The 9424-nt window shown below is 47.5% G+C and overlaps 1 protein-coding gene across 1 annotated transcript; it reads right to left on the reverse strand.

Moving 5' to 3' along the window:
* Positions 1–3891: 3891 nt before the first annotated feature.
* Positions 3892–8891, reverse strand: LOC149362766 (uncharacterized). Its single transcript, XM_089568377.1, has 4 exons — positions 8828–8891; positions 6458–6516; positions 5311–5362; positions 3892–3983 (listed from the first exon to the last, which is right to left on the reverse strand). Exons 1-4 carry the CDS (start codon positions 8889–8891, stop codon positions 3892–3894), a joined length of 267 nt encoding a protein of 88 aa, XP_089424503.1.
* Between the last annotated feature and the right edge of the window lie 533 nt (positions 8892–9424).

The raw sequence follows: 9424 nt of genomic DNA on the forward strand, positions 1-9424 counted from the left end.
TATTCAACCATCTCAGAGTCCGTGGTCGTCGCCGGTTGTTTTGGTTAAGAAGAAAGATGGAACGCTGCGCTTTTGCGTCGATTACAGGGAGTTGAACATCATAACTAAAAAGGACGTATACCCACTGCCCCGCATAGACGACTCGCTCGACAGCCTTTACCAGGCCAAATATTTTTCCTCTATTGATTTAAAGAACGGGTACTGGCAGATTGAGGTTGATGAATAAAACTGAGAAAAAATGGCCTTCATTACTCCCGATGGTCTATATGAATTTGAGGTGTTGCCCTTCGGCCTCTGTTCAGCGCCGGCGGCCTGCTACCGTCGCTTTATCGCCGCCTTCTCCCAAATTGCCGAACCCGTGACCCGTTTGACACGTGACGATACCCCGTTCGGGTGGACTACCGAACAATTTCACACAGCTACGCCGACGCCTGCACACCAGCCCTATTCTTGCTCACTTTGATGAGGAGGCTGCCACCGAGATCCGCACAGGCGCCAGCAACATCGGCCTGGGTGCTGTCTTAGTCCAGCACCGATATGGCGTGGAACGCGTGATTGCATATGCGAGTCGCGTTCTGTATTGCGCCGAAATTAACTACTCTACCTCGGAAAAGAAGTGCCTCGCAGTTGTGTGGGCCACGATAAAGTTTCGACCCTACCTCTATGGCCGCCATTTCAAAGTCGTCACAGACCACCATTCCTTGTGCTGGCTGGCCAATCTACGGGACCCATCAGGCCGCTTGCAAGGTGGAGCCTCCGCCTCCACGAATTTGACTAGACCGTTGCCTATGAATCTGGACGCAAGCATGAAGATGCTGACACGCTCTCTCGCGCGCCAGTTGAGCTAACCGATGACAGCACAGTGGACGACAATCGTCTCCTTGGAGTGGTTAGCGATTCCGACGTAATGGCGAGGCATCGAGCTGATATCAGCTTACGACCCATCATTGATCATTTGGAGGGCCGCACGTTCGACCATGCCCAGGGAGTTTTCCCGGAACTTTTCCTCTTTTTGCATGCGCGATGGCATCCTATTCAAGAAAAACTCGAGCCACGGTGACCGCACCTATCTCCTCGTCGTGCCGGCAGACCTCCCTGCCGATATCCGTTTCGCCTCTCATGACGAACCCACCTCTGGTCCTTTGGGGTTTACGCGCACCCTCGCTCGAGTACGCAAGGCCTATTATTGGCCACAACGTGCTGCCACCATCCTCCGCTACGTCCGAGGTTGCCGTGAGTGCCAGCGCCGCAAGTCACCTCCCCTCAAGACCGCGGGTTTACTCCAACCAGTTGCCCCACCTCAGACGCCCTTTGACCAAGTCAGCATGGACCTTCTCGGTGAATTCCCTGTAGCGTCGGCAGGCAACAAGTGGATAATTGTCGCCACAGACTACTTGACACGCTATGCTAAAACCAAAGCGGTGCCTCGTGACACATCGTCTGAAATCGCGCAGTTCTTCGTGCATCGCATTGTTTTGCGACACGGCGCCCCGTCCAGCGTAATCACCGATGGGGGAACGCCTTTCACAACGCACCTCATGCACGAGGCATTCAAGTTGAGTCATACCAGCCATCGCAAGACTACTGCCTACCACCCGCAGTCAGATGCGCTCACCGAGCGACTCAAAAAAGCTATAGCAGACATGCTCGCAATGCACGTACACGTCCAGCATAACACTTGGGACGAGATCCTTCCATACGTGACTTTCGCGTACAATACGGCCGTACAAGAAACCACTCACTTTACGCCATTTCGCCTTGTTTATGAGAGGGATGTGCACACAATGCTGGATGCCATGTTTCCATGCACTGCCGACGACCGGGCGCTCACACCACACGCCGAAGAATTTGTCCAAAACACGGAGGAAGCCCGCCAACTCGCCCGTATGCGCATCAGGAGGCAACAGGGTACAGATGAACGCCACTACAACCCGCGACATCGCTACGTCGAGTACCAACCGGACGACCAAGTGGGGGTGTGGACCCTTGTCCGTGGCTCAGGCTTGTCGGAAAAACTCCTATGTCGCTACTTTGGCCCCTACAGAGTGTTGCGTCGCATCACGAATGTGACTTATGAAGTTCTGCCCGGCGGTTCTGTGCAGAATGCGCGCCGTCGACTCCAGCCTGAAGTAGTTCACGTACTCCGTATGAAGCCCTTTTTTACGCACTAGCTGACAGCGCTTCCACAGTTGTTGTTTTTTCGCACAGCGCCGTCTTCCTGCTGTCATTTTTCTCCTTGAATTGTTGCCCTACTCCCTTCAGTTAGCTCGTGGCGTTGTAATGGTCATCTTTCCCCTTGAATTGTTGTTCACCTACTCCCTTCAGTTTTCTCGTGGCGTTGTAATGATTTTCCGTTTTTGTCTTTCTTTCGGGAGGGGGAATAATGCCACCAGCTGGCCCCAGGTAGCATCAGAATACAAAGAGGTGAAGGTTGGCGCACTCGCCCAGAGAGGTGCTTCTGGAAACGCTGCTGGCGAACGGTGTCTCCTTCCCTGTTTCCGCGGCAATATGTAGAAATTATCCTATTGCACTACCGCGTCAAGCCCTTACGGTGAAGCTTAAGTGTCCCGTCCAATTTTTCGGCAGCATTTGCTTACCAAGGCACTTCGGGTCTTTGGTTATGTGCTCATCTTCGCAGTTGCGGCATAGTGGTTCTGCCGGATAGATCTCGAGATTGCCATGTATGGAGCAGTCGCCGAACGAACGCTGACATTGATCGACAGCTGTACACAATTGTTCCTTCTGCCCTATTTTTTAAACATAACACATGTGGTAGTTGTTGGGTGATAAGATATTACTGGAAGAGGTATGTTGAATAGGTAAATTTCTCATGGCTGGCTTCAGCACTCAAACGCGATGAGATATGCTCATTCCTTGCCCAGGGTCCTAGTGTTAATTATCCTGCACGAGTAGCTCGTGGGGTTGGCTATAAGCTGTTAGCTTGTAAGCCCGTTTGCATGATAGATGACAGCACACATTTGTCATCAGTGAATGGTTTCATAGGCATGTAGTGGTGTTTCCCTTCAAGAAAATACCACAGACTGAAATCGAAGCATGTGGTCCCTGGCATGCGTGTGCGATAAGTCGACTGCATATTGATTGCTCCTTCAGGAGTCCGTACTTGATAGCTCGAATGAAAGTGAACTCTCCGAAGCTCATCGACAATGGCTCCTTGAAACCAGTCTGCGGGAAGAGTGCTTATTTACTTGCCCGGGCGAGGTGGGCCTAAGTATCAACGCGTATGTACCACTTATTGAATAGGCAGCTGTAGTTTTCTTTTCTTGCTGAAAACTTTGGCAGAAATCTTCTTCAGAAAAAGCATTATCAGTGACCCAGTGCTTAACACATATGAGGAAGGCGGGCAGAGTCCGGCAGCCACGGTCCTCTTTTGCCACTTTGTGGTCTCACAGGTGAGCGCAATCTCTAGTCTTTTTTACATTTATTGAACTGTTCTCAACCTTTCCTGCAGAACAAGTAAAATTGGACAAAAGGCGGACAATTTCAGTTGCAAAAGAGTAAGCCACCCGCCCGAGCAGTAAAGATAGGCTTTAATCATATATTCCAGGGCCTTTTTGGAGCTCCGCGGGACGGAAGAAAAAGAGAGAAAGCAGAAGTGGGTGCTACATCTAGAGCAATGTTGTTTTACACTGAACGCACACAGTGTAATACGCCACCTTGTGAGGAAGCCTAAATTTGTTATAATAACGTGCATCTTTCTATTATTCGTGTAGTGTGCGAGGCGAGTAAACCTGGCGATTGTTTTTGTAGTCAACGTGAAAGCTTGTGTACGAATATCATGGAAATTTCCGGCTCAGTAAATAACAACTGATTTTATTGTGTGCAAGTTCACTTGCCATGACGGCTCTAACTAAGGCCGTTTGCAGTGGGACTTTAAGTGCGGTCGCCTTGTGACAATTTGCGCATGCCACGTCTTGCGAGTCCAATATATTTTGTAATGAACCTTCCTTCTTCGGCAGGTGCCACTGAAAGAGAACAGAATGCTATTGACGCCATAATTCACTCTTGCATACTTTGCCTGCCAACTACAGAAACGGACAAGAGATCTAAGATACTACGAAAGGCAGGTCGATAAACGAGCCTAGTCCTTTTAAACGGAGTAGACTGCCTGCTACGTAGTTTTATTAAGAATAAAATGATAAAAGAAAGAAGAAGGTACAGGCGCGATATAACATTGTTAATGCATGTGAAATTGTTTACGTCACGGATTTTGTTCGAGCAATAAATTTTTGAAGCGTTTGTTCTAGCCTCAATTATTTTTATGCAATAGGAGAGTGCTATTTTCGAGGCACTTATCGAACGTGAAGTAGCGAATTCGATTTGTGTGTCGTTACGTTTGAAGCGGTGTGAAATAAGTTTTCATCGCACTGTCATTAACAACAATGGGAGGTCTAAACTTCGGACCCAGATGATCAGGAAGTGACATATTTAAGAAGTTGTACAGAAGGATGGCGAACTGCTGTAAGTAATATCTAGATACGAGTGCTAGGAGAACGAACCTTTAAAGAGGTGTTCTTACAGTATGCATGAGCCGCCGCCAATTCAAGAATAAAAAGAAAGAGAGGGGTGGGTAATTGACTATAGAAGAGCTTTCGGGCGAAATGCCTAGACGGGAGCACTAGACGAGGAACGAGGAAATTCCCCCGCATATTCCTCATATACGCCTCCCCCCCCCCCCCCCCCCTTCCCATCTTTGTCCGTTGGTAACACGTTCTGCGCTAGTATGCCGTTATTTCTGGGACAACCATAACGTGTTGGTTTACTGAGCCATAATTTAGCCAACTATTGTCATGACTAGCGGGCGCGCCTTCAATCTGTCCGGATTTAAATGCATCCCCCTTGATAAATATAGCCTGCACAGTGGAATGAAGACATACGGTAGAGAACTGAAAGAACTAAGAATTTAGTACCAATAAATATTCCTACTCGAGAGACTAGGCGTCGCAAGGTAGGCTTCCTTGGGCACGCTTCTGGTAAATTTCTTTCTGCGTATTCGTAGAGGTGCAGAACAAAACGTTAGCAGAAGTTAATGGGTCAGCAATGATTGTAAAACGGGAGTTTTAACACAGTTGGGTTATTAATCCTGGATAAAGCATTTTGTTGTGCACAAACCGCAGTCATAGGAGGACACTTAAGGGGGTCGTTTGGTGGAAAGTAGTGTATGGCGAGAAGCCCCAGCTGCCATAACTGGCCCGGAAGCTCGTTCCATGACCAAGAGTGTCGCGGTGCCATGACCAACTACTTTGCTGGAAGGAAACTATACTGAACAAGGGTCAAAATGCCCAACGTTACCTTTTACCATGGTTGCCAACGTAGAAAGCTCTGCTGCTCCGTCTTCCTGAGCCTAGTAACAACAATGCAGATTGGAGTCTACGTATTAATTTTTCAAAATAAATCAGCAGCGCATATTTCGGACGTTTTCAATGCTGCCACATGAAGCGCAATATTTTTTGTTACACCTTCGCAAGCGACCAAATTGCATAATAATCAATTCGCTGAAGGGTGAAGGTGGCGAATGGCGGCCTCGAACTTCATATTACCTCGGTTTCTACGAGTGTTGCCCTAGTCCCTGCACAGAGAATGATAAAGGCTATGGAAGCTCTACCTGCATTTCTGCAAATTATGTTGCAGTCGACTGCTACTGATGCATGTACGTGCAACCAAAATGAATATGTTTTCGCCAGCAGCGGGTTAGGCTGGCAAATGTCATCGCAGCTAAGACTTTTCTGATATGTTATGGTAGGTGGGGTGTGATGTAGTACATCAGCTGTGCATGTAATATGATACTCTAGAGTGGAGGGCTGCAATTTCATTGAGACGATCAGGAGATCTTCAACGTGGTCTAATATCGCACATAAGACGGGTGCTTTAATGGTTAGTATTGGAGTCACCGTATCTGAAATGTCTGCCTGTCTGTCTACGAAACCGCGACGGGCGGAGAGTTTCAATGCGCTAGCACTACTGGCTGCAAACACGGATTTCTGCGGGGGTCTGTCGAAATCCGCGTTGTGACCTTGAAGAGCGAAAGAAAAGCAGTTGGGAACGCACATGTCATGAGGCATACAAAATGAGGAGGCCAGCTCTCCTACTTAGCATTTTATTAGCTAGGCAAATCGGATGTCACTTTTTTACTTTTGAGAATAATTTGTCGGGTATATCTGCCAAGTGTCATTTAACGTTCAATAGGGTTGAGAATTGGGCGAGTTGTTAGTGAGCACTTGTATTACGTCACTCTGTCTCCGTCCCTGTCCTCGTGGTGCCACAGCAGTATGAATATCATTCAACCTTTGATTGGGACCAAAAGTACGCCCTCATGACGACCACGAGAACTCTGAATATATGGACATACTTCAAAATTAGACTCACATAGGCCTGATCTAAGGGTGAAAAAAATTAATACTCAAGAGTTTCCAAAAATAAAAAAATGTGCTTCACATGCCTGGGGGCTTCGCTTGTCTTCTCTGTCATCAACTTCGGTGTCTGGTCGAGCGCTTGATCCTGCAAGCAAAAACAATTTCTGTCGAAAATGAATTCGGTTGAAATTTATTCAGCATATCTGATCCATAGGATAATTGCTGACCAGGAGGAAATGTCGGTAGATTTTGTCTTTTGTTCTTCGGTTGGGAAGAATGGAGCGGAAATGACCAGGGTTATTTCAGTCAGACACAGCAGGGCATTGGGATGGAACGCGGAGTCGAGAGTTCACCCTGCTCATTCAGAATCTGGTGCATCTTATAAGTAAAATAAAATCTGAAATATTTTTCACTCCCACCCTAAATTGAATGCCAAATATTTGCTTTTCCGAATTAATACACATTATCAGCAACCTATTCTGCCCTACGTTGTAGAGAAATTTCTGGACGGCAGTGATAAATTGCATCAAGACGCAAATGAGATCTGAAATGAACCTCTTAGCGCGGTCCTCTTTTAGGCATTGCCCTATCTTTAAGTGTCACGATATACTGATCATTAAGCGGTACGCCAGTCTGCAGGTGCCATCGCAACCACGTTCGGCAAACACCGTGCACACACCTACACCTAGAGACCTTTGCCGCTAGTAAAGCTAATAATGCAATGTGTAGCCAGATACGTGCAGTTATTCGGTGTCTACGAGGTGAATCGTTCGACTGTCACAGTCGTCTTCGTCGTTTTGAGTGCCATGCTAAGGGACACCCTACATATCCAATGTGCAAGTGTTGCTGAAATAGCATAATTATCTTCATCAGAGGCAACGTATAAAGCCCCAGTTTTTATCCTTCGAGACGTCCTTTGTTTACTGCTAGGAACGGAAAGCGGCACTATATATATATATACATACGCCGCCGCGGCGGCTCAGTGGTTATGGTGCTCGGCTGCTGACCCGAAAGACGCGGGTTTGATCCCGGCCGGCGGCTGGAATTTCTTTGGAGGATAAATTCTAGAGGCCCGTGTACTGTGCGATGTCGGTGCACGTTAAAGAACCCCGGGTGGTCGAAATATCCGCAGCCCGCCACTACGGCGTCTCTCATAGCCTTAGTCGCTTTGGGTCTTTAAACCCCATAAACCAACCATATATATATATATATATATATACATAAAACGGTTACAATTGCATCCATTGCCTTTCTTTCCCGTTGGCAGAGCCTCTTATTTTTTGGTTTCTTTATTTTCTCGGCACCCATGTCGTGATCTAGATATTTTTAACCTCCAGTTTTTGCGCGGGGTTGCTTTTCATTCACATTAAGTTGTCCATCGTATGTCAGCCCTTTCTGCTGGAATGCGATATGTGTTTGTACATCTGGTGCCGCTCAACATCAGCGTGCCTTTTTCAGAATGAATATTTTAGTAGTCTTGCATTGAACATCCATGCTTGACGACATTTAAGTCACACGCGCTTAGAACATGTACAGAGGCCTCGCTGTAATCCTGGAAAAATTCTGAGAACATTTCAGCGCCTTCAATATAATGACTGAAAGCGGCTTTATAACGGCATTGATAAATTTAGAAAACACAGGTCCAATAATTCTGAGAAATGTAAATCCGACGAAAGAAACTGAGTGTAATTCTTCAGCATAAAATATCTTTAGCTCCAGTTCTCACCAAATTCAAGGCAACATCGCGCGGAAAGTGCGGCAAACTACAGGCTGACCATGAATCCGAATTTCAAGTCAAGCACCAAAGCAAACTTCTCCGAAACATTACTAAACTTCTCGCTGCAGTGACAGCCAGCGAAAAAAAAACATCCCTCGTTGTTGTGGCCATCGTGGCCAAGTCGTTGTTGGCCAAATAGTTGTTGGCCAAAAATCGTCGTTGTGGCCATATTTTATTATTTAGTGCAGCGCTGTGAAACAACGGGTGCTTGTAACGCGGCCGGCATTGGCATGTAAAGGAGCCGGATGACTTAAAAGGTAGAAAGGGTCGTCCATGTCGCCAATGGCAGCTTCATGCATTCACACACTGAGCTGAGAAAGGGGCCGAGGAAGTCGAACGCGTCACTAATTTCGATAAAAAGCCTTGCTGCGGTGCGTAGAGCACCAAAAGGGGCGAGGCTAGCTCAGGAGTTAAAAAGAAGGTTGGTGGCGGAGGCTTCTTAAGCCACCAAATAACGTGGGCAACCATGCGTACTGCCTATCCAGGAAAGAAACGTTGTCGAAGGCGGTGAGCTGATAGCAGCCAAGGGCTGTGGCTAATACCCTTGTGCTCATACCAGCATATATGAGCCGTTTCTAGTAACCGCTGCTCCTTTTCAGGAATACATTTCATCCCTTTACCCACTCTTGACGCCTAGATAGACTACACTTCTTTGTGTCTAAAATATACGTCTACTCACCGAGAGTATGCACCATAAGCAGCAGCAGCATAAGGCAACACGTTCTTGCGGATATGAGGCTCATGGCGCACCTGGAAGAGGCGATATTGTGAATAGTCTCACGGTTCATGTTGCGAAAAGAGCTCTGATGAAGTGCGATTACTTTTTATAAGCGCGTAGACACGCATATTTATTCCTCGTTTACGCCTTAGGCACAGCAGTGCGATTATAGAAATTCGAAGATACTGTTATGAAACAGATGACGAAGAAGCGAGCTATGGCGCCGGACGGAGGTCTCGCGCTATGCCTGCAGCCATTGAAATCATATTTTATCGGTGACCATGTCGTTCTGTTCCTTGGCTCGCCACCCCGTATCATTTGGTGGAGGGCCGCAGCCATTAAAATTGTATTTCATCGGTCATCATGTCGTTCTGTTCCTCGGCTTGCCACCTCGTATCATTTGGTGGAGGTGCGGGGTACATCGTCATCCTGGTCCTTGGAGTTCCGCCGCCTTCTGCTCGCCTTGGTTGTCGGCGTAGCGGACATGGACTCCTCCGTCCGGCTCACCACAGTTTGACTTGACCTGAACTGACCAGCCACTTTTCCCCCGTCCCGTCC

The sequence above is a fragment of the Amblyomma mixtum genome, chromosome 2 (assembly GCF_055824585.1).
Source record: "Amblyomma mixtum isolate Tamu chromosome 2, ASM5582458v1, whole genome shotgun sequence".
NCBI lineage: Eukaryota > Metazoa > Arthropoda > Arachnida > Ixodida > Ixodidae > Amblyomma > Amblyomma mixtum.